This window comes from Oryctolagus cuniculus, chromosome 15 (genome assembly GCF_051225735.1).
Source record: "Oryctolagus cuniculus isolate XC-2025 breed Fujian yellow rabbit chromosome 15, ASM5122573v1, whole genome shotgun sequence".
In the NCBI taxonomy this organism is placed as follows: domain Eukaryota; kingdom Metazoa; phylum Chordata; class Mammalia; order Lagomorpha; family Leporidae; genus Oryctolagus; species Oryctolagus cuniculus.
Genome location: NC_142881.1, coordinates 60,722,269 through 60,749,990, shown reverse-complemented (window position 1 = coordinate 60,749,990; position 27,722 = coordinate 60,722,269). Strand labels below are relative to the sequence as shown.

Here is a 27,722-nt window from a genome sequence, read left to right as displayed (position 1 = left end):
GCACCCAGAACAGCCTCTGGTACATGGATCTAACAGGCAGCGATGCTGGTCACAGAATTCCAGCTATGACATCCTCAGCAGTGGCAAAAGTACATCAAACCACTCACCAAGCTGTTTTACTGACATGCACAGTTCCTTATGGTACACTTAGTACTATGGCCATTATAGGGGCTGCTGCTGTGGCTCAGTGGGTTAAAGCTGTGGCCCACAGTGCTGGTATGCCCTAAGGGCTCTGCTCCACTTCCGATCCAGCTAATGTACCTGGGAGAGCAGTGGAAGATGGTCCATGTCCTTGGGCCCCTGCACCCATGTGGGAGACCTGGATGAAGCTCCTGGCTTCAGCCTGGCCCAGCCCTGGTAATTGTGGCCATCTGGGGAGTGAATCAGCAGATGGAAGATCTCCTTTTCTCGGTCTCTCTTTCTCTCTGTAACTCTGACTTTCAAATAAACAAATATTTTTTAAAAATGGTCATTATAAAAGTTATTTTAAAAATATAAAAATCTCTAAGACATCCTGTTTTGTTTTTTTTTTTTTAATTTGAAACAAAACAGCACTTTAGTCACTTCTGAGAGTTAATTTTCTGTGCCAAGAAAACTCCTTATGAGACAGCCCCAATATTGTTGCAGGCAGTAAACACAGATGAGGGAAAAAGATTTAAAATAGATTTTATTTGCAAAATTTAAAAAAAAAAAAAAAAACACGAAAACTAATCAGAATTAGGTTCCTTCTTCTTTCTTCGTGTTCCTTTTGCTTGAGTCCCAGACTCTGTTCTCTCTTTGTCAGCCTCAGTTTGTCGCATCAGCCACTCCTTCTCTAGCTGCCTCAGCATGTCTGGAGTGAGGAGCCCTTGCTGCACCAGTCTGGAGGTCAAGGGCACCCCTCCTGCGTCAGGGCTGGGTGGCTCGGCAGCTTTACTCCCCACGGCTTTGGTGCCACGAGTCCTCCGAGCTTGGCCCTTCAAGGTTCCTGACAAGCGTGACGGGCTCCCTGGAGAGCAGCTCTCCAAATTCAACAGCTTTTGCATCTCAGAAATTTTAATCAGTTTGGTGATGCTGTGTACCCCTTCTTGGATAATGCCATCTAGTTCTTTCTGGAGGTCACGGACGAGGCTGGCATCTGGAAACATGTCCATGAATCGGTAGCTGAGGAGAGACATAGTACATCATAGCACCAGCTCGTCAGAGTTGCTGGATTGATTTCAATGACACACCCTACATCTTGTAGGGGATCAATCATACATGTGATTATTATTCTTTAAATAAACTCTGCCCAGTGCCTCTGCTCACCCTTCATTTCTGCCCAACACACCTGAGGAGCGCGTCACTATGAGGGTGGGCCAGCACATGTGTCTCAAGTGATTCTGATGTCTGAGGGGGACTCGCCCCTCCTCTGAGAAGCCCTGCTCCAGAACATGGCTTCTCAAATGTGAATGCACAAGTGAAGCGACCAGGGAGCCTGCTAAGGTCAGATTCTGAATACGCCCGGGACAGGCCTGAGATGCTATGCTTCTGACGGGCTCCTGGGGGACACCAACACCTCTGGTCCCAAGACCACGATGAGCAGGTAGGCTCTGGTGCAGCCTCTCATCTTGCCACCCTAACCAGCATCATCACTAAGTCAATTCTGGAATGGTGCACATAAACCACACTCAACTACCTTCTGAACAATAAACATAATACAGAACACCTTGCAAATAGGTGCCTAATTTGGAAGAGAAAAATAAAACCTTGGAACCTTTGATTTGGTACCTTAGCCACAGGTAAAGATCCAAGACGTCGTGGACAGCTTCAAGATCCATGAGCTCTTTAATATTCTTAGGCGGAAGTAAAGGCCATCTGATGTATCTGCGTAACCAAGCAAAGGTCAGGGGCTCATTCCTGCTGAACTGCCTGGCAAACTGAGAGGGAAAAAAGAAAACTTTGCTATAAGAATCAGAATTCCCTTAAGTCTGTGATTACAAAGAAAAAGGAAAAAAGCACAGCAAATGTTAACTGTGGTTGTGTTTCAATAAACAGGCTGGCTTCTTTCCTCCTTGAAACTTTTCCAATTCTTCAAGAACATTAATACTTTATAAAGACATTTCTGCCTAAAATATATAAAGGATGACTTTCTTCTTTTTCCAAGCCATGGTAATCAGAAGTTGTACAAGGATTAACTCTTCAGGGCTGAAATCTGTTAACTCTTATTTCTGAATATTTGATGCCTTAAGATACCTACTTCTGCCTCATCATATAATAGTTCCATAAACTCAAATGGGAGCTTTATTTTCTCTTTCTTGTTAATGGCCTCCCTTATTACAAGGAACCTTTTAAAAATTTTTATTTATTTTCATTTTATATTAAAGGCCAGAGACTCAAAGAATGAGAGAAATACACACACACACACACACACACACACACAACAAGGGATCTCCCTCCCATCTGCCTGATCACTCCTCAAATGCGGACAACAGCTGGAGCTCGGTCCAGTGGAAGCCCTGAGCCCAGATTCAAGCCAGGTTTCCTATATGGGTGCAGGGACCCAGCTACCTGAGCCAGCCCCTGCTGCTTCCCAGGAAGGATGCAGATATCCCATGCAGCATCTTAACCACTGCTCCAAATGCCTGTTCCTAAAGAAACTTTGATGCGGCATGGTGTGAGGCCAGTTGCCTGTGACTCTGTCTCCTACCAGCTATGTGGCTTTTAGCTTCAGCTTCCTCATCAGTAACTTGAGACCAGCACATCAACCACTTTTATTATTTTTTTTTTTTTGAAAATATGTCCTTAGTTTTGACAATATGTAACCTAATGTCAGATTTATTTTCTACATAGTTTTCATGTTGATGAGAGGCTCATTTAAAAAAAAAAATTATTGATTGATTGGAAAGGCTGAGAGAAAGGGAGAGGCACATAGAAGAGAGAGAGAAAGAGATCTTCCATCTACTGGTTCATACCCCAAAAGGCCTTAACAGCCAGGGCCGAGCCAGGCTGCAGCCAGGAGCTTCTTCTGGGTCATCCACATGGGTGGCAGGGGCCCAAGAACCTGGACCATCTCTGCTGCTTCCCCAGGTGCATTAGCAGGAAACTGGATCAGAAGTGGAACAGCCAGGACATGAACTGGTGTCCATATGGGATGCCGGTATCACAGGTAGTGTCTTAACCCTCTGTGCCACAATGCCAGTCCCCTTATTCTCCATCTTGAATCACAAGAAATTGTTGGGGAATGTGCTTTGAAAACCATGCTACACCCCAGAAAACATTGGGCATTGTTACACATCACCTGTACTACAGAAGACAGGAACACTTGGCATGTTAAGATTCATCAAATAAGATTTTAAAATCTTCAGGAGCCGGCACTTGGTGTGCAGTTTAAGACACCACTTGGGATGCCTGCATTCCAGGAAAGTGCCTGGGTTCAAAAGTCCCACCTCTGCTCCCAGTTCCAGCTTCCTGTTGATGTGTATCCTGGGAGACAGAGGTGATGGCTAAAGTATCTGGGTCCCTGCCACCCACATGGGGGACCCAGACTGAGTTCCTCACTTGTGGCTTCATCCCTGGTTGCTGGGTGCATCTGGGGAGTGAAACAGCAGATGAGAGATCTCTGTTTGCCTCTCTTTGCCTTGCAAATAAAAAAAAATACAAATCTTAAACAATAAAATAAAATCTTTAGCTTCAAGCATAAAGATTTCAAATGGTTTATTTTCTACTTAGGGAAAATTATCTCTCAAAGTTTAATTTAAGCAAGATTAATACATCAGAGGGAAGACAATTTCAGATCAATTGTAGTAAAGGAACGCTAAGATTTTATTCTACTGAGCCTGGTGTTATTCAGTCGACGTCAAGCAGAGCAGCCACCGAGGACAGAAGTGTGCCAATGCTAAGTTGCTAAGCAGGAAACGCCAAGCAGGAGCTCTTCTGTTACATGTAATTACTTCTGGCTTCAAACAAGCAGTAAAAGACCAGTATGTAAAAGGGCTAAGTGAGGAGCTGCCCAGTGAGGGCAGGGAGAGATGCCCAGCTGTCCCGAGGCCACCACCCAGCAGATGGCCCTAAAGCAGGTCTGAGGAGCAGTTTCAAAGATAGTCCTGAGGGACATCAGAGGCCATTATGGGACTGGGCCTGTTTAGAATTCAACAACGATGGAGACCAAGACAAAAACGAAACCACCTCTCTATTTCACCCCCGATCTTTAAATAGCAAACACAATCATCTGTTGACCTGAACTGTTCCAAACACATGTGGCTTTTAGTAGTCTCTGCTTCGTTAGTATAGCTGCTAGATGGGTGGTATACATGGAGTCAAGGCCGGGGAACAGGCTCTGCTGGGTCAGTTTACAGCACCTTAAAGCTGTCCCATTACTGGGGCTGGCATTGTGACACAGGGTAAGCCACAGCCTGAAATACTGCCTGTACCCATCCATATGAGTATGGACTCAAATCCTGACCACCCCACTTCTGACACAGCTCCCTGTTAATGTGTCTGGAAAAGCAGCAGAAAATGTGTTTAGGTCCTTGCTTCCCACACAGGAGATCCACATGAAATTACTGGCTCTTGGCTCCTGGCTCCCGTCTGGCCTCACCCTTGCTTTATGGCCATTTGGGGAGTAAACCAGTGGATGAAACCATGCTGTCTCTTTGAATTCTGCCTTTCAAATAAAAAAAAAAAGAAACTAAAATAAAAACTATTCCATCATCTTCAATCTTATGGCAGCCAACTCTCTCACAAACCCAGTTCTAAGAAACAAGTTTTCTAGGTAAATATCTGGACATGGAAGACCTCTAAAACAAGTTGTGAAGAGGAAAAGAAGAAGGCAAGCTACAGAATAATTCATTATGGTAACGCTCACAAGGAAACACGCCCAACAACACAAGCAGAATTTTGACATGAACACATATGTGGGTGAAAGCTCCGCGCAGGGTCGGCACAGACAGGAACTGCTGACAGTAGCTGCTGAGGAGAACCGGGGCTGGGGGCAGCCACGTGCAACCCATCTTACGTTCCAATTTGGTTCACAAAGGCAACGTACTTAATTAGGAAACAGATTTGAAGAGAATGGAGCTGGCATGCAGAAGGCTAAGCTGGCAACAAACCTCAATGAGTCAGGAAAAGACTGAGAGGAAGTGACCTTGTATCTGGTGGGGTGGGGAGAACGTGCCAAGCTCAGGCAACAGGTACTAAAGGGTGGGGGTGAAACTCAGGTTGCACTGCGCTTTCTGGGCCCAACCAGATTTTGTGCCCTTCAGGAGCCACAGCACCCCCAGCTCAGCGCCTGACAGTTAAGAACACTGAATACTGTCGTCACTGTGAGCCCGGCACCCTTCCCCTTCCAAATAATAATACCAGCACCGCAAGCCACAAAGGGAAAAACTGCGTCATCAGCCAAAGTCCCCTCCTAAAAATGTTTAAATATTTGTGTTTTCATTACTTTACAAAGGTTATAAACCCAAATATAAAGTGCATCCACTTAAAAAAAAAGAGCAGCATTCTATTCATATATTTACAGAGTCTATAATTTACAGTCTTTATCTCAGATAACTGCTGAGGAAACTGCATCACCCCGAATCTACTGAAAGTATCACAAAGATGGAGGCTTACCTGTAACAGAGACGAGCAGACAAAAGGCTGCTTCTTGTTGATAGGGGCTGTGCAGAACACATACCTCACTCGCAGACTTAGTGGAATATGTTGTATCAACTCTGCAGAAAATTTAAAATCATCCATATTGCAGACAAAATACTGCCCATCAACTTGTGAAAAGTCAACAAAAATATCCTGGGAGAAAACAGATACATGAAATTACTGGACTGCCTAGCTGGGCATGAATAAAGTGCTCACATCTACAAAAGACAGTCTGCACTTCTTAAGAAACTTCTACAAAGGTCTGCTTTAGTCACTGCCTCCTGAAGGCAATAGATTTCCACTACTTCCTTCCCAACCTGAGACACTCAGAAAGAAAATTCCTCAGGACGAAAGTCCCAGGAAATTCTGAAAGAAAGTTTGTACTTGCAAGATAAATTTTACAAACAGCAGCTTCACAAAAGCAGGTTATGTACTCTTGCCCACGAGGTTACCTAGTACCTGTTAGAAGAGAAAGGACAGTGTGCAGCCACTTACAATGAGGTTGGAAAGCGTCGTGTCAGGGAGGTGGTAGGCGAACATCTCAATCTGCTCCGCAGTTGGATGAAGACCGGCTGCCTGCAATCAAAAGAAAGGAGAAACCACTCGTAAACTGGGTTTTATTTCCAAGGACAAATTTTCCTAAGTTGTTTCAACTTAGTCCCACATGTGGGCTAAACTCTTACCAAGTGCCCAGCACTTGAGTGAAATGGAGGGGGGAAAAAAGTCCTCATTAACCTTTTGTTACGACTAGAGAAGATAAGCTGATTTAGTAAAAATGACAGATAATGCTCATTAAGTAGAAACTCTTTGGCTTATATTGCAGCGATATTTCTAAAACCTGGGATGTTTGGATGGGGCAGCAAAATGCTTTCAAGGATAAAACTATTTTCCACATCTCAATTCTCCCCACTGAATAAAAATGAACAAGGAAAAGCCAGTTGCTTTAATCAGGGCAATAAAAATGACATAAATACACAAGAAAATTTCTAAACTGGACATCTGTTTTCTCTTCAACTGTATACTGTAGGGTTAAGAAATGCCCACAAGTAAATCTAAGAAATGAAGCAAGAGTAAAAGAAAGTGAACAGAAAAGAGAAAGAGGAAAGCAGACGAGAAATCGGAATCCTAAGGGAGGAAGAGTCTGAGTACAGGGCATGAGGCACACTGGAAGGACACAGGGCTGTGTCACTGTCAGCTGCACTGGGAGCCACTTGGAACTATAACTACAGCCCCTACAGAAGGGATTTCAACCACAACTTTCTTGCTTTATTCTTTATTTTTTGGACTTTAACTTTACATTTTCTCCTTTTGATTCCCCTTTACCAAGTATCACTAACCAATGAGATGAGCCTTGTAAATGAATTTTCCAGGTAACTTTAAATTTTAACTACTTCTTAAAAGTTGGCTTGTTTAGGGACCAGTGTTGTGACACAGTGCATTAAGCCACCACCTGCAACACTAGCCTCCCATACAGGCGCCAGTTCAAGGCTGTTACTCCACTTCCCATCCAGTTCCCTGCTAATGTTAATGTGCCTGGGAAAGCAGTGGAAGATGGCCCAAGTGCTTGGGAAACCTGCTGCCAAATGCAGATGGAGTTCCAGGCTCCAGGCTTCAGCCTGGACCAGTCCCAGCCACTGCTGCCATTTGCGGAATGAACCAGTGGATCGTTTACTCTCTCTGTGAACCTCTCAACTCCACCTCACGGTCACTATGCCTTTCAAATACAATAAAATAAATCTTTAAAAAAGTTGGTTTGTTTAAAATACGTACAGATGCTCCTCACTTTACAGCGGGGTTATGTCTAAATAAACTCATGCTAAGGTGAAAATGCACTGAATCCACCTAATCCACTGAATATCCTCACTAAGCACTACACAGACCACACTGCAAAGTGCCAGCTGTTTACCCTCGTGAACATGACAAGAGCACTGGACTATGTAAGCTAGCAAAAAAAGGTCAAAATTCAAATCCAGCCTGGTTTCTACTGAATGTATATCACTTTCACATCATCACAAAGTTGAAAAATTGTTAAGTCAGGGACCCCAGTACACTTCTGATTCATTAAGTGCACTAACCAAAACAAACTTGTCTTTATCAGCTAGAAGTCGCATTGCTCAGTGCTGCTTCTGTCCCACATCCTAGGGCTTTTCCTATATTCAAGTTTCTGGTAATTTTTCGATCCACTGCCATAGCTCCATGTGCTAGACTGTAGGAGTAACTGAAGAGAAACTGGGTAGCTAAACTTACTCAACTGCTATCTTTCATGCGCACACTACTCCCTCATCAAGGGGTCTCTGCATCTCTCCAAAACAATAAAGCAGAGCTTTTTAAAATGTGGTTCTCAAGGCACAAAGTTTTCTTTGGCTGATTTCTTTTTTTTATATATATATATATATTAAGTATTTTATTGTATGCTGCTGCCAGTGCATATAAAATAATTACCCTTGTGAAATAGAAATTCATGAAAATTCAGAGAGGTAGATGTTAGGACTGACAAAAGTAGAAGTTTGTATATTATGGCACGTGTTAAGGGAAGCTTTTGTACAGGCTTCAAATTTAGCTCTCTTGAATGAATGAATATTCACCGGTTAATGAGAAGTGGTTCAGGAACCCTCTGAAGGATTCCTACAAAAAGGAACAGACTTTCTGGGGTCTGAAGGGATTTGTACTTGAAGATACTCCAGTCAACAGTGGGTCATGTTGAGCATTCTGCAGACAAAACTGTTTCAAGTCTGCAGCTGCCTGGGAAACCTTCACTCGGTTGAGGCCGGCCTCCAGCCGGAGCTGCTGAACCACTTTCTTCATAGCGGCGATGCTGGAGGAACCAGACATGGCACACACACGAGACCGGGGGGGGGGGCCGAAGCCTCTTTGGCTGATTTCTGATTCTAGGTGTGAGGCAAGAGTCTGGGTGGTGGGTCACTCCCCGAGAAGCAGTAATTAGCATGTTACACCTTACCTTTATAGGTTCCACAGGCCTGTTCAAAATTTCTTTTAATAATCGGAGGTCCTCCCGATTCATTGTTGTAACCTCTCCTTCTTTAAACTGCGAGCTAAATCTACCAGCTCTGCCAGCAATCTGCAGGGCCTGAGAGGTAGTGATTGGTTCTATTTCTTTTTCGCCTTTTTCATTGACAGTGGGCTTTAGGAGGGAGTAAAAAATAATTCTCCTTATGCTCCTGAAATACAAATAAAAGTGATCCCACAGACTGTATGTCGAACCCCTCTGTTACCTGGACCATCACAAAAACACTCACTCTGATTGTACTTGCAAGCTTGCTTGCTACTTAAAAAATAAAGAAAAGATGCTGGCTGGTAGCTCTGTTTCTTGCCTTCAAATAGTATGTTCTACAAGCTGTGTATGGTAATACAGTAAAAACCACCAAAAATATGTATTTGCAATGGATAAACTGTGTGATACGTAAATTATACTTCAACAAAGCTACATTAAATAAATTTTTTCCAGATAACACAGTCAGCATTCTCTTACTGTTTCAAAAAGTTGGCTGATGGGGCTGGCATAGTGGTACAATGGGTTAGGCTGTCACTTGGAATGCCTATATCCTCTAACTTGAGTCCCTGCTCTGAGTCCCGGCTACTTCATGCTTAAGATCCAGCTTCCTGCTAACACGCCTGCGAGGCAGCAGATCACTGCCCAAGTCCTTGAGTTCCACTGGGAGACCTGGATGGAACTCCTAGCTCCTGGCTTCATCCTGGTGTAGCCCTTACTGGTTGTCAGCATTCTAGGAATGAACCAGCAATGGAAGACATGTCTGTCTCTGTCTCTCTTTCCATCTTTATCACTCTGCCTTTTAAATAAATAAATAAATATTCTTCGAGAAAAAAGCTATATCATACAAAAAAGTTGGCTGCTGTTAATAGCTTTTAATAGTTCTTTTATTTATTTATTTGAAAGTCAGAGTTACAGAGAGAGAGAAAGAGAGACAGAGAGAGAGAGAGTGAGAGAGGTCTTCCATCCGATGGTTCACTCCCCAGTTGACCACAATGGCCGGAGAGGCGCCGAACCGAGGCCAGGAGCCAGGAGCTTCCTCCAGGACTCCCACGTGGGTGCAGGGGCCCAAGGACTTGGGCCATCTTCTACTGCTATCCCAGGCCACAGCAGAGTTGGATCGGAAATGGAGAAGCTGGGTCTCGAACCGGGCCCATTTGGGATGCCGGCACTGCAGGCAGCGGTTTTACCCGCAACGCCACAGCGCCGGCCCCTTTTAATAGTTCTTTGATTCATGAAGGTATAGCAACCTTCATCACCTAGGGTGGAATATATTAGGCTTTACACTGTTACCATGAGAGATACTGGCTAGCCCCACTGCATGATAGGGACTCATCTGATAACTGAGAAACTGAAAATAAAGCAAGGTAATACAGGTTAGCAGGAGTAGGGAGCAGCACTCAAAAGTGTGGTGTTGTATGAAATTTTCTTTTTATTCTCTCAACAGGTTTAAGCAAGATAAATCTCAATTTGTTCTATAATGCACATTCTCTTAAAGTGTTTGGTTGTTAATGCCAATTAGAAAAAAAAAAACTTGCCTTATTGAATATTTCTGGCTTATTAAAATAAATTACTCACAAGTTGAGTCCCATGCCAATTGCATCTGTAGCAACCAGGATTTTGCATGGATCACTGGGATCATTAAACTTTTTTGCTTGAGCAAGTTTGGTCCCTAAAACAGGAAGAGTTTACATTAAATCAGTAGTCCCAGTCTTTCACTGTATCATGCTAAGAACAGCTTGGAAACCCCTACCTCCTGCTCCTTCCAAGCTTACAGATAAAACTTTATTCTTTCCAACCTTACATCTTCATAGCCTTGAAGAGCCACTTAGACTTCACTTCCACTCCTTTAAGTACACCCTCTATGGCAACACAACCCCTAACCCCTGAACCTCATCACTTCTGAGGATATTTAGTAACAGATTCCAGGACTACAACTTGAAGGTTATAACCAAATCCATATTTAATGACATCCCTATATGAAAATCATAAATTTAACAATGAAAACACAGTCTAGTAACAAGACTATAAATAATTAAAATACTTGTATTCCTATTAAGATGAACTACAGAAATCTTTGACCTATAATAAATTAGTACTACATCAAGCAGCTTAATTTAATTCATTCTACTTTTTGTACGACTGTCAATAAAAATGCAGACAAGAGATCTCATATTATGTCATGATGAAAGTCAATAATTACCAGGTGGGAGACTGCCATATATTACAGCTGATTCCAATCCCCGAATTTCAATCTGTCGACTCACAGAATAAATATCATTCTTGCTAAAACACACAATGCAGTCCCCAGGGCGAAGGTTATCTAGAGATTCTAGTGCATGATCCAACACAGAAATAGGGGTCAGTCTCTTGTAGTGTCGAACCTATAACAAAAACATCAACTGGTAAAATAACACAGCCAGCTTAACGTCTTCTAATAGTTAAATGAAAAGCTCACAAAGCAATGAGAACTAAAAGCAGTGGCTGGTTTGTGGAACAGCAGTTTAAGCTGCTGCTTGTTGAGTCCCAGCTGCTCCACTTCTGATCCAGCTCCTTGCTAACATGCTTGTGAAAGCAATGGATGACGGCCCAAGTGCTTGGGCCCCTGCACCCACCCAGTAAATCCAGATGGAGCTCCAGGCTCTTGGCTTAAGCCTGGCCCAGCCCTGGTCTTTGATCGAAGAGCTTTCTCTGGCTTGCCACTGCCCCTCACCCCCCACATTCTGTCACTCTATCTTTCAAATAAATAAATCTCTTAAAAATGATGCTCCCATTAAAAAATAGCTAAAAACTGACAAATGTAAATGTTTTTCTTTTTCAAAAAGATTTATTTCATTTATTTGAAAGGCGGAATGAAAAGGAAGGCCAGAGAAAGAGAGTATACTCCCCAACTGGCAGCAACAGCCAGGGCTGGGCCAGGCTGAAACTAGAAGCCCAGAAGTCCATGCGGATTTCCCACCAGGGTGGCATAGGCACAAACACATGGGCCATCAGAAACTGTCTTCCCAGGTGCATCAGCAAGGAGCTGGATTGGAAATGGAGCAGCAGCTGGAACTTGAACTAGCACTCCAATAGCCAATGCCAGCATCACAGGAGGTGGTTTTACCCAATGCACCACAACACCAGCCCTGGTACCAACATTTTCAAGGGAAAAACACAGAAAAACATTTATTTTGATATTTTAAGTGTTATCATCAGTACTCCTGGCATTTCTAAATTAATAAAATGTCATAGTATTTCATACATTTTCAAAGCATTTTCACATATATTTTATTTTCATGGCAATTAGATAAATCCAAAAGGATAATAAAATGTTATTTCCATTTTATGAACAAATAAAGTAGAACCTAATAGAAGATGAGGTCTGAGGCTTTTTTCCAGTTCTAGCCTTCTGTGATTTGCCTCAGAATGAAAACAAAAACAGCAAAGTCCAGACTGGAATCCAAAGTTTCTTCCACTACATTCCACTACCTCTCCTGAAAGCTGAGCACAAAACTAAAATAATGGCCCAATTCAAAAGTATTTCTTCTGGGATGGGCATTTAGCACAACTGATTAAGCATGTGGACAGCCACATTCCATATCAGAGTTCAAGTCCTGACTCCACTACCGATTCCAGCTTACTAATGTGCACTCTGGGAGAGAACAGTGATGGCTCAAGTACTTGGACCCATATATGGGGGACCCGACCTGAGTCCCAGACTCCTGGCTGTTGTGGGCAATTAGGGAGTGAACCAGCAGATAGAAAATCACTCTTTGTATCTCTGCCTTTCGAATAAATAAACAAACTTCTAAAAAAACTCCAACCTTCTTCAAAAAAAAAAAAAGACATTTCTTAATCTTATATTATAGAATTCTGGTAAACAAAAAGAAAATTAGCATTAAAAGGAAACCAGGAATCTGAGAAAGGGACGAGAAAGGGACGCAAACTGTGCCTGAAAATTAGGTGTATATCAAAGGCCCTAAAACCTCACACACAAAATTCTGAAAACCATCAACTTCTGTGGGGTCAAAGCCCAAAAGGTTCTGCCTTGAGAAAATGAGGCTCTCCTGTGCTTTTGGAAGACTCCGGCCGCGATGGCCACTCTGTCAGAAATGAAGCCTCCTGGCAGCTCAGCTGTGATTTTCTCTCTCTGGGCTCCAGGACTTTGGGCTATCTGACGTGGCCAACCCTTGAGAACACAGCACGTAAGCTAGTACCTCCACTTCCTCCCCAGTTGTGTACATGAGCTCAGTGACCAGGTCAATGGCAGCAGATTCTCCACACAAATGCACTTCTTCAGCGCACAGCCCTGCAAATGCAAAATTGGAATTTTTAAAATATTTTAAAGATTAAGAATATGAAGCACTTACCACAGCAGAAATATGATTTAATTACCTTTATAACTTTACCAAGTGTTTTCACAAATATTATCTTTGTGAGATAAACCTCAAAACCACCACCACCTTCCATTGGGAAAAAGATTATCTCCAATTTTATAAATCTCAAGGCAGAGCCAAGGTTTCGAGTCTATTTCTGGGTGAAGCCAGCCAAGACCAGAACCTGGCATTTTGATGCCAGCCCTGAACATTGATCCTATACTTGGGTTTTTCAAACCCAAATCCATGGAATTACTGAAGTTCCTAAGAGGCTGGGGTTGCAAAGCAGAAGGAAATCCAAGCTCCTTACCTATAAGCATATCCACCTCCATCTATTTTACATAACAGGCTTCAATGCATACTCTTTTTGAAAAAACAGTTCAGCTATTTACTTTTATTTATTTATTTTTTGATAGCCAGAGTTAGACAGTAAGAGAGAGACAGAGAGAAAGTTCTTCCTTTTCGGTTGGTTCACCCCTCAAATGGCCGTTAAGGCCGGCACACTGCTCCGATCCGAAGCCAGGAGCCAGGTGCTTCTTCCTGGTCTCCCATGCGGGTGCAGGGACCCAAGCACCTAGGCCATCTTCCACTCCACTCCCGGGCCACAGCAGAGAGCTGGACAGGAAGAGAAGCAACCAGGACAGAATCCGGCACCCCAACCGGGGCTAGAACCCGAGGTGCCAGCGCCGCAGGCGGAGTATTAGCCAAGTGAGCCGTGGCGCAGGCCTACTTTTAATTTGAAAACACCTGCCCTGCAACAAACTGACCAAAAATTCACTCTCAGACCAAGCAGCAGAAACGTTCCTTCACGTCCATGGACCTCAAGAACTCTACTGCCAGGCTCCTATCCCAAAGAAATAATACAAGGTAGAAAGCTATGACCACAAAGACTTTTACGGCAGAATTATTAATAATAGGGGAAAATGTTCAACTCTAGAGAACAAATTATAGTGCTATTCTTCAATGAAGAACATGTAATCACATTAATAACGTGGTCCAAAAAATGCCCATGGAACACTAGAACTGAATATGGCAAAATACAAAACTGTAGCTCACAAAGCATCACATGTAGAAAAACGCAGACTAGCATGAAACACGAAAACACTAATTGTGATGGTGTAAATAAGAGACTTGCTACATGATTTTACTTATTTGTATAACACGGAAAACAGATTTTCCTTTTTTTTTTTTTTGACAGGCAGAGTGGACAGTGAGAGAGAGACAGAGAGAAAGGTCTTCCTTTTGCCGTCGGTTCACCCTCCAATGCCCGCCGCGGCTGGCGCGCTGCGGCCGGCGCACCGCGCTGATCCGATGGCAGGAGCCAGGTGCTTTTCCTGGTCTCCCATGGGGTGCAGGGCCAAACACCTGGGCCATCCTCCACTGCACTCCCTGGCCACAGCAGAGGGCTGGCCTGGAAGAGGGGCAACCGGGACAGAATCTGGCGCCCCGACCGGGACTAGAACCCGGTGTGCCGGCGCTGCTAGGTGGAGGATTAGCCTAGTGAGCCGCGGCGCCGGCCTCCATTATTAATATTTAGAAAATCAAAACAAACTTAGCTGGCTGTTCTGAATGATTTGTACTAGGAGAGAGAGGATCTGACTCTGTTTGCAATGTCGAGCAGATAAATGCCTTTCAGTGCAAATGCCCTAAAGCGCAGGTTTCATGGCAGAAAGACCCACCTAGAAGTGCTCTGGTCCAGGCCCATCCTCTGGCTGCATCTCTAATCATTTGAATTTCGTCAATTACCGCCACTTCATCTTAAAATGAAAAAGTTATCATGAGCAACACAACCTACTTGAATGATAAACAGATCACAACACCAAAATGCAAGCTCTCATTAACCCCATAATTATCATCACCAGTTACTGGGTGCTTCTGCTCTGGCAGACTTATTCTAAATGTTTTATAATTATGCCGCATTTAATCCTCACAACAAACCAGTGGGCTAAGAATTATTATCTCCATTTTAAGAGTAAATCGAGGCCTCAAGAAATTATTTGCCTGAGGCCACATAGTTAGTAGGACTAGGGAGGAAATTCAAGCGTAGGCCATGTGGTGCCGAAGTCCGCCCTCTGACCACTCTGCTGCACTGCCTCCCACACTGAGCAGGTCCCTTCGTTCTCTTCTCCACAGTCTCAGACACAGCCCGAGTAGTGAAAGAAGAAAACAACTATCTTGGCTTCTAGGAACAAGCAGTACACACCCTGCCTCTACTAGTGAAACCTCTGTGAAGGGAGACCAGCCAGCTGTCAGGAGCAGAACGTGTAATTCCCTGGGCCCCAGTTACACTAGCCTAGGAGGCTTAGGCCCAGCACTCTGGCAAAATTAGTGCCTCATCTTATTTTCAAATGCCAAAACACTTCCAATCCTATTATTCTGCTCTTTGTGGGTCATACATATTTTCCTTCTCAAAATACCAAAAAACAGAGAACTTTTTAAAAATTTCATATATTCACAATAGCTTTTAGAAAATCATTAAAAAATCATTTTATACTGCGAAATCATCAGATTAAAAATTGCACAGCATATCTGGATATAAACAAATAACACTAAAGAGGGAGGAGAGGAAGTTCTGAGGTACAAAGTTGTGTGCTATTTTGCATTTAAACTTAAAATACACTGATTTTTAAAAACTATCCATTTACTCAGAAGCTGACTGAAACAAAAAGTTACTAAGTAGTAAATAATGTGTAATTCCTATTTTATTCAATATACAGACTCACTATGTGCACTTGAGTACATGCAGAAACAGTTTGAACACTGCAGAAACAGTCTAGAAAACACACTGCCACTTGCTGGTTCTGGCAGGTGGACTGGGAGATGATGCATGCTCATTTTCTCCTCTTTGCTTACCTATATTTTTATATTTTCAAAAAAGATATGCTTGCCTATTAGGAAAAGTTACTTTTTATTTATAATGTTTCCTAAACTACTTAAATAGAAGCTCACTATGGCACTGGATATAATGGGGAAAATTTTAAAACAATCTAAATATTGTTTAATAGGGAAATGAATAATTTTAGTCATAAGACTGAATACTACATAATAGTTTAACTGATACATTTCAAATATATAGACATAGATATTTCAACAACACTAGATCTAACAACGTATAGAGTAAAAGTTGAAGAACAGTAATATAATGATAACCACATAAGCATTTAAAAGTTGAAGAACAGTTATATAATGATAACCACATAAGCATTTAAAATCATAGTATTGACAGGTAATATGTATTGGTGATACAAAGACACATAAAGATACTTCATATCACATCAAGTACTTGATGGTACTTAGTTCATAATATGGGAAAGGAATTAAACTGGGGAGTGGTACAAAGAAAACATCAACTAATATTTTGGTTCTTTCATGAGAAAAACGGAAATAACAATCAGAAGCAAGTATGACAGATGCTTCACACTTATTATAGTTGGCAGCACTGGGCATCTGTTGAATTATTCCATCTAGATTTTTAATGTATTTTCATAATAAAGATTCTACTGTACTTCAAAATAAAAAATACCAGACCATAGTTGTGTAATTAGCAGGTACATACAAGGAGTTGTAACACTGCACATCTCAACAGTACAAGCAACGTGGGCAGCCTGTTTCCCATCTGGCCCCACTGTGACCCGCTCTTCACCTGTTACCAGGTCACACGGCACATCCTAGAATAACAAAACCAAACCCAGAATTACTTCCACCTTGCAAGCAACAGCAAAAAGAGGCTTGGGATGTTTAATATTCTCTCCACTGCAAACCATTTATTTAATAGCTGAAACAAAACATTCCCAATGCTTTCTCTTTTTCATAAAAACCAAAACAAGTCACACTTCTACATAATCTAGGTAAGCTTGGAAATATTTCAAATCATGGGAATCTTTAGATAGCAAAAGCAGAAGAAGCGCAGTAGGTTCCATTTTTAACTTTGCACACCTCTCAATTATTTGAGTTCATTAACATGAGCATGAATTGTGCCTATATTCAAGAACATTATAAGTCAAAGTAACACTGTAAAGACTTCCTAATACAATTCCCTGAGAAGGCCAACATCAAGGCCATGGGTACCAGAGTGATCAACCTGAGGGGGTCTCCCAGAACAAAGGACTTTTGATGCTAAATCTAGGAAAGTTCAGGCAAACTGGGCTGGTTGGCCAGCTGGTGGCCTGAATCCAATCACAAGTAAACACCAGACAGCCAAGCACAGCAGGAGTGTACAACACAACTGACCTGCAGTCTTCCAACACATAAAGATCATGAGAGACAAAGGAAGACTGAGGAAGGGGCCCAGATGAAAGGAAGCTAGACTTGACCACTACATGCAGTGGGACCTCAGGCGGAATCCTGGAGGAGCTGGGGTCGGGGCTTCACTGAACAACTGGCAAGATCTGAATATGGACTGTGAGTCACATAACAGCATTCTATCAAAGTAAGTATCCTGCTTCAGATAAATATCCTGCAGTGATGTAAAAAAACAAACACAGACAACACTGTTCTGAGGAAACACAGTCTCAAGTATTTACAGATAAAAGCATTATATATGCAAATTACTTAGATTTTCTTCAGAAAAAAATAGAGTGCAAATCACCTGTCCAAATTGGTTAATGTTGTATTATAAAGTCCTACTAAAACCATGAACCAACCTGCAGCCCATGAAGTGAAATGAGGCCACAGACCACAGGCCTTCAGTCCTTTGGGATTTGAAAAAGTGGCTCCAGTCTTTATCATCAATTCTAGCTGCTGGCATCAGAGGTCTAAGCTAAAAGTGGGTAAATTAAACATCATTCCCAAGCAGTGGTTAATTCAGAAGAGGCAAAGCAGGAGCTGAGAAGGAGTTTCTACTCTATCAATATTTTATTGCTCAAAAAATAAACTAAGCCAGTAGAGCAAATGCTAGGACCTGCTGGAGGTGGGAATGGGTTCTAGGTCCCTGGTATGTTACTCTCCGCATTTCTCTGTACAGGAGAGATTCTGCAATGCCGTGCTTCCTTCTCTCTATGGCACACGCATTCTCACATTTTGGCGTCTGAAATCAGGGTGCATCAAAGGATCGACGGCACGTCAGAGTTCAGTTGGCAGCATTTTTTCTCTCTTAATTGTACATAAAATAATGGTACATCTTTTAATTAATGGCTTCTTGGGTGCAATGAATATGGCAATTTTTTGTTAAACTACACGTCTTTTTGTTATTATTACATGTCACCCCCTACCGCCAATCTTCATTCTACCCCAAGAAAATTAATGAGGAAAACATAGCAAAGATTTGGTAGCTCACTGACAGCTGCATTACTCTTTTCGAAGATCTCATGTGCCAGTAATTTTAAAGGGCCACAATACACTCCAGATTTTGCCGACAGGTATCTCTGGATGGCATGGTAAGTCTTTCCACTGTTGGTGGGGCCCGAATGGAATATTATCTTCCGCCGGATGGCTCTTGCTTCTGGGTACCTAGGATACAAATATGTAAACAGCTTAATCCCATTAACCTTGATATCCATCATGGCAAAGTGAAAAAAATTCCAAATGAAACATCTTCTTAATCTTCATAAGATAGTCTTTGAAAAACTAAGCAATGATTTTCAAATGCACATTAAAATAATGACTAATTTCCAAATCCAAACACAAATCAATGTCTTGGACAACTTTCCCATTATACAAATCTCTCTATCAGGAATTAATAAAAATAAGTTCAAACTGCTCTCAGTCCCACAGATACAAGAGCACTTAAAAAATTTCATGGAAAAGAATTAAAACTTTATTTTGGCACACACACAAATCTTGAAATCCATGCATAGTTTCCTCATAACGCACATTTTCCATGAACTTTCCGAAGACCTCTCCTAGTTCACCTCACTCCCTCCAGCTCCAACAACACGACCCTCAAAGCAAACACTCCCAGGCTCTGAGCTTTCTGCTTCCATCCTGATGGGAACGGCCGCCGCACTGCCCCGGACCGTGAACAAGTACAGAACTCAGCAAACCGAGCTGCAGCCCCGGTTCGGGCACTGACAGCAGATCTGAAAGCCCTGAGTAGTTGAACTGAGCCCTGCCGCAGCCCAGCAGCAGTGTGGGGAGGTAGAAGCCAGGCAGAGCAGGGGAGGCCCACTGAGCACAGCAGCAGAGAGAAGTCCAGAGCCACTGAGGCAGCTAGACTTTGAAAGAGCAGAAAGGCAGCAGGGCGGGGAGCCCTGCAGTCTGTGTGGGTTCCCTGTGGGCCCCTGGCCCAGGGCTGGGCTGAATGTGCCCAAGGTGAGAACCGACAGGGCCTAGAAGAGCACAGCTCACCAAAGGTCTGCGGGGAAACCTAGCAGAGGCTCCCAGTGCTGGATGCTGCAGTGTAGCCCCAGGGCAGAGAATCGGAACACTGGCCTTCGGCCGAGGCACCACAAAGGCCACGCCTCCACCGAAGGACAGCGCCCTACGGAAGGGGCCACTTTATTTCTCCCAAGTAAAACCCCAAAGCCAGCTTTGTCAGACAAACAATAATTAACTACCTGACAGAATTAACTGCCTGGCTTTTTAGAGAATACAACATAATCTGGATTCTTTCTAATTTGTCATCTAGCATTCAATAAAATATATATATGCATATATTTAAATATATAAATGGTCACTAATCTCTCAAGACTAGAAACTGAAGAATTCAAATCCACAAATGGGGGCCAGCGCTGTGGTGTAGTGGATAAAGCCGCCGCCTGCAGTGCCGGCATCCAATATGAGCACCAGTTCAAGTCCCGGCTGCTCCACTTCTGAACTATGCTCTCTGCTATGGCCTGGGAAAGCAGTAGAAGATGGCCCAAGTCCTTGGGTCCCTGCACCTGTGTAGGAGACCTGGGCTTGGATCAGTGCAGTTCTGGCCATTGTAGCCAACTGGGGAGTGAACCACTGAATGGAAGACATCTCTCTCTCTGCCTCTCCTTCTCTTTCTGTGTAACTCTGATTTTCAAATAAATAAATATATCTTTAAAAAAAAAATCCACAAATGAAGAAACTAACCAGTTAGGCGGTATTCTTAGGTCACTGATCTTGCGTAGGTCATCCTTACATTCCAACACAGGAAATATCTGTTTGGCATGTCTCAAGAAAAATGGGAATAAGTCATCCACATGAGCTGAAAGGCAAAACACTGCATTAACATGTGTGCTCCACATTCTGTGTGCCACAGAACCCCATGAACGTCTCTTCTCAGCAAGCCAGGTCAGTGGGGCAGTGCCTGAACCCTGGAGCAGGAGCCCCTGTCTTTTGCAGAGAGCCTGGCTCTGTCTTACTTTTCCTCCAATTATTCCCATACACCAAGGCAAACACAAAACTGCCTGCCAAACCCCATGTGCTACTCTGCCGGTACAAGCCGAGATGAGCACTGGCAGGAATTCAATTTAAAAAAAAAGAACTTGGAGGGGCGGGCATTTGGCCCATGGCAAAAACGCCTGCATTCCACCTGACTCCAGACTTCCAGTCCAGCCACGGCCACTGGGGGTGAGAGCTCAGTTACTCACTTGCTCTCTTTCAAATAAATACAAAAAAATTTTTTTTAAATAAAGAACCTGGAAACACACATTAGAGAAGAAGAAAGACTGTGGTTACAAAAAGAGAAACATAGGTGCAAACAGTCTTAAATTCCAAAGACCACAGAGAGAAAACATGAACATGACCAGATTCCTCAGCAAGGACAGTCCACACTGCGGCTAGAAGCAGTGAAGCTGGCTCCCCCTTGGCTTTGCATCCAGGTTCTCCCTCAGGGCCTGGCACAGGGGTAAAGTCTAAGAGTGAAATACATTTAAATACTATAACCAAAGCCAAACTGTCCACAGGAAAAAAATGATGATGCTCTTTCTTGTTCTTTCCTTCTATAGCACGAACTGTGTCCCAACATGAAGGAGAAAGAGACCAATGGCAGAAACAGATGGAATCTGCTCTGCTCTGACCCTGTCTTGTGAGAGAGCACCCTTCACTGTGGCCTGTACCAACACAGGGTGAGTCCATGGCATACACTTCCTCCAGTCGAAGACTCCCACATGCAAACTAGCTCTGGGACCTAATATAAAAGCTACCTGGAGACCTGCAAGACCTCCTCTCAAAGCACTGAATTATCACAGACAGGCTCCACCCTAAAACCAATACGCTCTGCTACTGGAAGGGCACAAAGGATGTTCAGTGAGATTTTATTCTCTAAATACTTGCCTGCACTGAAGCAGATGTCATTCAAGACAATGTGAATGTCCACATCCAGGGAATGAGACTGCATAATATAGTTTCTAAAGCTTATGAAAGCTTGGTGGAAGAGACGAGCTGTGGAAAACGCAAAATCAAAACACATAGGGCTTAGTCTTGGCTTCAGTTTTCATTTAAAAAGAAGATATACATATAAAACCAGGCTCTCCAATGAGGCTGGGCTGTGGGGTAGTGCAGCTGGTTTTTGACAAGCTGGGCTAAATCTGAAATCCTAGCACAGCATGCAGGAAGGTGGGACATGCAGCTCTTCTGCGTGCAGTCTGGCTCCCCAGGCAGAGGCAAAGGGCAGGGACCTGTCCCCACACCACACACACTGCCAAAGACGGATGATAAGGAGTAAGACAGCATCTCTGCAACGTGCTGTGGGCCTTACCATCGAGTCCATAGTCGGCACCCAGTTTCTGAATTTCTTTCCTCTTATAAAACTTGTCTAAGATCTTCTTTACTTCATCTAGAAGAAAGATATCAAAATTCAACATTTAAGGCAGAAAAATGCCCAAAAGCCAAAGAAACTAGAAGTCCTAACACTGTAGGCAGGAGTCTAATGAGTGTCTCAAGAACATGAAGGTTCTGGCTGATTCTTCTTGGTGGGTTAATGTGCAATGGAGCGTCCACACAGCTGTAAAGTCAGCCAGGACAACACCACTGTCACACTGCAGAGGAATGAGCAAGGCTCAGAGGAGGCCTCCAGAGTCCGCCAGACCACACTGAGACACACATGTTCCATTCATTTACAACTGGCAACCAGTGTGCAGCTAACCCGCACCCAGAAAGGCAAATGCAACAGCCAGGACCAGATCATCGGGCTTTCGTGCAAATATCTAAAGGGCCAAGATGACCGTTCATTTGGAGATGATGATTTTAGGGAGAACAGATTACACTCATCTCGGTCTCAATGGCATAACTAAAGTCAGTGGCAGGTACAGAAGCTGATCTCAGTGGGACTTACCACACACCACACAATGTCCTAACAACTGAACAAAGAAAAGGAGTTGCCTTGGGGCCGGCGCTGTGGGGTAGTGGGTAAAGTCATGAGCTACAATGCCAGCATCCCATGTGGGTACTGGTTCGAGACCCAGCTGTTCCACTTTCAATCCAGCTCCCTGCTAAGGCCCTAGGAAGGCACTGGAGGATGACCCAAGTGCTTGGAACACTGCACGCACCATCTGGAAGGCCCAGAAGAAGCTCTAGGCTCCTGGTTTTGGCCTGGCCCAGCCCTGGCCATTGCGGCCATTTGGGAAGTGAACCAGTGGATGGAAGATCTCACTCTCTGTCTCTCCCCCTCTCTCTGTAACTCTGCCTTTCAAATAAATAAAAATAAATCCTTAAAAAGGGAGGTTGCCTCTTAAAAATGAATGCTCCTTGTCACCACAAGTCGTCAAGCCAGGGTCAGACAACTGCATTTCAAGAGTACTAGAGGGGGCCGACGCCACGGCTCACTAGGCTAATCCTACGCCTTGCAGCGCCGGCACACCGGGTTCTAGTCCAGGTCGGGGCACCAGATTCTGTCCCGGTTGCCCCTCTTCCAGGCCAGCTCTCTGCTGTGGCCCGGGAGTGCAGTGGAGGATGGCCCAAGTCCTTGGGCCCTGCACCCCACGGGAGACCAGGATAAGTACCTGGCTCCTGCCTTCGGATCAGCGCGGTGCGCCAGCCGCAGCGCACTGGCCGCGGCAGCCATTGGAGGGCGAACCAACAGCAAAGGAAGACCTTTCTCTGTGTCTCTCTCTCTCACTGTCCACTCTGCCTGTCAAAAAAAAAAAAAAAAAAAAAAAGAGTACTAGAGGGGCCAGCACTGTGGTGTAGTGGGTAAAGACACCAGCTGCAGTGCCGGCATCCTGTATGAGTGCTGGTTCGAGCCCTGGCTGCTCCACTTTGAATCCAGCTCTCTTCTGCAGCCTGGGAAAGCAGTAAAAGATGGCTTAAGTCCTTGGGCCCCTGCACCCACATGGGAGACCCAGAAGAAGCTCCTGGCTCCTGGCTTCAGCTGTTGTGGCCAACTGGGGAGTGAACCAGCAGATGGAAGACCTCTCTGCCTCTCCTTCTCTGTGTAACTCATTCAAACAAATAAATAAATAAATCTTAAAAAAAAAAAAAAAAAAAAAAAAAGAGTACTAGAGAGACGCCCATCCCATCAGGTTAGTGGAATTAGACGCCTGCCAAGGTAACACATTTTAAATGAATCAGATTATATTAAGGTCAGACAGGACGAAAAACTGCTGCCTCAGTCTACAGAGGGGAAGATTTTACAGACCCAGCCACACACTCAGCCCACGAAATACCAGCTGTACCTTCACCTCCCACAGAAGCAACTGCCACATTCTCATGCAGCCACAACACACACAAAACTCACTGAGGAAATGAAGCCTGAACAAAGCACCCATAACAAAACTGTTTTCTGAATGAGGAATTTTTAAATCGCACCTTTGGTCACTAGCAGCCATTTGGGGAGTGAACCAGTGGGTGGAAGATCTCTCTTTCTCCCCCTCTAACTCTGTCTTTACCTGCAATTCAGCATGAGACAGGTAGGGAGGTAAAAAAGACGACGTATCTCAGATCACAGGCAGCTGTCCTGTTATTTCTGGGTTTATGTTTCTCTAGATGTAGTGGAAGTGACAGTTTCTTGGTATCCACAGTGGAAAAGCATGTGTAATTGCCTGAAAAACTCCTGCTGATCTGTAACTCAGTACAAACCAAGGACAGACTCCATTTATTGAGAATTAACCACTGCCTGGGACGCCTGCATCCCACATCTGCATGCTAAGAAAGCTTAGGGACTTAATCTGCTTTACTGGTCAGAATGCAACTCTTAACCTACTTTAAAGAAAGAAGAAGAGGGTACAATGGGTTAGCCGGCACCTGTGAAGTCAGCATCCCACATGGGTACCAGTTCAAGTCCCGGCTGCTCCACTTCCAATCCAGCTCCCTGCTAATGGCCTGGGAAAAGCAGGAGCAGGAGTGGGAGGACTATGAACCTTACAGGAGAGGCAGAGCCAGGGAGCACCCTAGAGAGTGTACAAGAAGACAGGAAGACTGACGCAGCAAAGCTGTGAGCCAACTTTCCAGGCAAGAAGCGGATTTATCTCTATGTGGAAATCCGATCCACTAACCACTCGCTGAATAAGGCTGTGGTAGTTCACTGTCCTCTGCGGTCCCTCTCAATGCTGAAAAATCACCCTCGTGAATTCCACCTCTGCACACAGGAGAGGAAGAGTGGCCCAGCATACGGCGACCCAGTGAGGTGCACCTAAGGGTTCCCAGCAGGAGGAACCCTGGTCCTGACAAACCAGCGTCTTCTTCACTCCATCCACATAGTGGAAGCATCAAAGACACTGACGTTTTCAGGTAAATTGTGTATATTTGAATACAATAAATACACCAGATTGTCTCACACAATTACTTGTGCTGTACAATAAGACAAACGGGGAACTGTTTAATGGACAAATTATTGTTTTATTGTTTGATTCAATATGAAAAAAAGTTCAACATCTATTCTACAACAGCGAGAATATACTCGACTAAGATGCTAAGTTTTACGTTATATGTTCTTATCACAATCTAAAATAAGCAAAAATATAATATAAAATAATACAGTCCCCAAACGCAAGTAAAGTGGAAGATCTTGCTTGGAAGAACAAGTCACATACCACACAACACACAAGGGTATTTTAAAAAGTTCGTAAAGGGCAGGCGTTGTGGTGCAGCAGTTTAAGGCACCCCTTGGGACACCCGTGTCCCACATGGGAATGCCTGGGATCAAATCCCATCTCTGCCTCTGCTTCCAGCACACCTTCCTACTAATGGTCCAGGAGGCAGCAGATGATGGTTCAAGTACTGAGTCCCCTGCCACCCACATGAGAGCCCTGGATGGAGCTCTTGGCTCCAGCCTGGCCCAGAACTAGCTGTCACAAGCATTTAGGGAATGAAACAGCATGTGGAAGATCTGTCTCTCCCTTTGTCACCCTTTCAAATAAAAAAAAGTGAATAAACTCTTTTTAACCTACAGTGCCGGCATTCCATATGAATACCAATTTGAGTCCTGGCTGCTCCACTTACGATCCAGCTCTCTGCTGTGGCCTGGGAACCCAGTAGAAGATGGCCTAAGTCCTTGGGCCCCTGCACCCACAGGGGAGAACCTGAGGAAGCTCCTGGCTCCTGCCTTAGGACTGGCCCAGCTCCAGTCATTTGGAGAGTGAACCAGCGGATGGAAGATAGAAGATGTCTCTCTCCCCCACCCTCCCTCTATCCCAGGTCATTTGCGGAATAAACCAGCAGATGGAACATCTCTATCTCAGTCAACTTTGCCCTTCAAATAAATAAAAGTTCATTCAGGTGCAAAAGATTTTGAAATTGCTGCCTTCCAGGGGCCTTCAAAAAGTTTGTGGAAATGGAGCAGGTGTCCAGCACAGCACTTGGGACACCTCTGTCCCATCTCAGAGTGCCTGGGTTCCATCCTGGCACTGTTTGCACAGATGGGTAAAATTACGGTTCTTGTCTTCTCGCCAAGAATTCAGATGTGAGAGCAGTGGGAAGTGGGATAGCAAGGTGGAACGGGGCAGAGACAGTGCCCAGTCATCAGACCGGGGAAGCAGCGTCACAGAGTCTGCTGAAGAGAATGCACTGGCTCGCTAGGCAGGCACCTCAGGAAAGGGCGGGGAGCGCAGTCTGCACTCAGGGGTTGCAAGGGAACGGGGTCCAGTTCCTCCTGCCATCCTCCCATCCCCTCTCCGTCTGCTCCTGGACAAAGGGTCTGCTGGGTGTGCAACGGATGAAATTCCTCCCAAGTTTTCGTTAACCGATGTTATACGGCTGGGTAGCTCATTTGGTGGTGGGAGGACAGGATTCCCCTGGGGTCCTTCCGTGGGGGAAGGCTGGGACCACCTGTCAAGTTATGCAGGTATGGGCAGGATTCTGCGGTATAAAATCCTGGGGCTCTTCCGAGCCTGCTCGCTGAGGCCGCTCCGATGCTTTCCTTTCTGAGCAGGTGCCGTCTTCCTTCGGCCCCTCTCACCCACACGGGCTCATCTCTAACTTCCTCCGAAACAGCTCTTCTCCTGTTCCCAGCTTCCTGCTAACGGGCACCCTAGGAGGGGAGGCAAATGCAGCTCAAGTACTTGGGTCCCTGCCATGCGTGTAAGGGACGTGGATTCTGTTCCCAGCTCCTGGTTTGGCCTGGCCCAGTCCTGGGTGCTCTGAACATCTGGGGAATGAACAGGTGGAAGGAGGATTCTCTCTCTCTCCCTCTCTTTCAAATAAATAAAACTGAACTGAAAGGTTGTTAACAGGACAGTTCCCGGACACCAAGTACCTCATCGGACCAAGCACGCCCTCAGCCTTCCAGAACGGCACCTGCTAGAGCACACTCCCTGGCTCTCTAACCAATTATCACACTCGACCCACCGACATGCACAATCACGGGTCTCAATTACAAAGGACAAGGGAACAATTTTAAAGCTCAGCCACAGCATCCCAAACTCCCCCCAGAACTCCCTGTCAAACCGATCCAACGCAGTTTTGCGGACAAAATCCACTGTCACTCGCTGACGCGAAGCTGTCCCTCCCTCCGTGGGGCCTGGAACGCTCAGGGCCCCTCCCACCCTCGGCGGGGACGCCCGCATCATGACCTTGTATCACGGCTGACCACGCACGTCCCCGAGACCGTGAGGCTGGCTCCTCTCGGCAAACCTTCCCTCCCCGAACAGCTCGGCAGTGTGAGCGCCCGTCCACGACAACGGTCAACCAAGGCTTCTCACGGCCTCGTTCCCTCGCCCCGTCTCGGGGTGGGGGGCGGGAGGAACGCAGAAAGATGCTGGTCGTGCACCTGACGGTTCAGAAGCAGCTGCATCGTCCCAAACCCACTCAGAGGAGAGCAGCGAGAGCGAAAAGGCCACTTCTGGGGCAAAACCCTGGGGAGTACGCAGCGAGGGCCTCAGCAGCCGGCGAGGGAGGCAGACACTGATGGGCGCCATGACAACGCTCGGGTCGCCAGGGAAGGGATCTGGCTCCCTCCCGGCCAGGTACACCTCCCTCCTGCCGCCCCCCGCCAGTTCCCGCACTCACTCTTGTCCAGAGGCCGCGTGAGCTCGGCCCCGACATCGCCATCGGCGCTGGGGCCCTGAGGTTTCACAGTCAGGGGCACGAACAAGGACGTGTTCGGGATTTTGGAGCCACCGGATGCATTAGAGGAAGCGGCGGCAGCGGCAGGAACGCACCCCAGAGCCCCGGGAAAGGGCCCGCCGTGGGCGCGAAGGGCAGAGCAGGCGGCTGCCCGCTGCCCAGCCGGGCGCCCCGCCGGGAGCCGAGCCCACAAGAGGGCACACCGGGAGAAGGACATGGAGACCGCAGGCTCTAAAGGAGCCCGGAGCAGCCCCGAGGCACGGCGGCGGACAGTGACGCAAACCACCGGCGCCTGCAGGCACGAAAGACCCAGGCCGAGCAGGGAGAGCTGCCCAGGTAAACGCCTGATCAATCAGGGGAAGGTAGCGCTGTAAAACTGCTCTAGCCGTGACGGAGCAACCGATCAGGCA

The 27,722-nt window shown here is 45.3% G+C and overlaps 2 protein-coding genes and 1 long non-coding RNA gene across 5 annotated transcripts in view; 1 reads left to right on the top strand and 2 right to left on the bottom strand.

Moving 5' to 3' along the window:
• Window positions 1–649: 649 nt before the first annotated feature.
• On the bottom strand, window positions 650–27,529 carry SUPV3L1 (Suv3 like RNA helicase). 3 transcript variants are annotated; one of them, XM_002718445.6, is made up of 15 exons: window positions 27,256–27,529; window positions 21,572–21,649; window positions 21,148–21,255; window positions 19,963–20,077; window positions 18,246–18,414; window positions 16,523–16,634; window positions 14,646–14,723; window positions 12,808–12,899; window positions 10,812–10,992; window positions 10,187–10,280; window positions 8,558–8,777; window positions 6,094–6,174; window positions 5,575–5,751; window positions 1,750–1,898; window positions 650–1,143 (listed from the first exon to the last, which is right to left on the bottom strand). In XM_002718445.6, the coding sequence occupies exons 1-15, from the start codon at window positions 27,527–27,529 to the stop codon at window positions 708–710; spliced, it is 2,364 nt and encodes a 787-aa protein (XP_002718491.3). In that variant the 3' UTR covers window positions 650–707. The 3 variants fall into 3 exon arrangements, with proteins under 3 accessions (XP_002718491.3, XP_089171113.1, XP_017204221.3); XM_089314987.1 differs by lacking the exons at window positions 18,246–18,414; window positions 19,963–20,077; window positions 21,148–21,255; window positions 21,572–21,649; window positions 27,256–27,529 and adding an exon at window positions 17,867–18,052; XM_017348732.4 differs by lacking the exons at window positions 18,246–18,414; window positions 19,963–20,077; window positions 21,148–21,255; window positions 21,572–21,649; window positions 27,256–27,529 and adding an exon at window positions 17,610–17,725.
• Window positions 7,967–8,454, bottom strand: LOC108178480 (guanine nucleotide-binding protein G(I)/G(S)/G(O) subunit gamma-5). The gene has a single exon (XM_051823228.3). The coding sequence runs from the start codon at window positions 8,428–8,430 to the stop codon at window positions 8,224–8,226; it is 207 nt and encodes a 68-aa protein (XP_051679188.2). The 5' UTR covers window positions 8,431–8,454; the 3' UTR covers window positions 7,967–8,223.
• LOC127484130 (uncharacterized) overlaps window positions 27,516–27,722 on the top strand; it is a 49,934-nt gene continuing 49,727 nt past the window's right edge. Inside the window, exon 1 of the long non-coding RNA XR_016222235.1 lies at window positions 27,516–27,648. This is a non-coding gene — a long non-coding RNA (uncharacterized LOC127484130). The remainder of the gene's footprint in view (window positions 27,649–27,722) is intronic.

Bases quoted from the DNA above. Each gene is read 5' to 3' on its own strand.
- LOC108178480 (XM_051823228.3), bottom strand. From the start codon at position 8,430: ATGTCTGGTTCCTCCAGCATCGCCGCTATGAAGAAAGTGGTTCAGCAG.
- SUPV3L1 (XM_002718445.6), bottom strand. From the start codon at position 27,529: ATGTCCTTCTCCCGGTGTGCCCTCTTGTGGGCTCGGCTCCCGGCGGGG. The intron at 21,650-27,255 runs GTGAGTGCGGGA...TCTTTCTTCTAG, and splicing joins CACGCGGCCTCTGGACAAGA to ATGAAGTAAAGAAGATCTTA. The intron at 20,078-21,147 runs GCAAGTATTTAG...TTTGCCTTTCAG, and splicing joins TGACATCTGCTTCAGTGCAG to CTCATGTGGATGACTTATTC.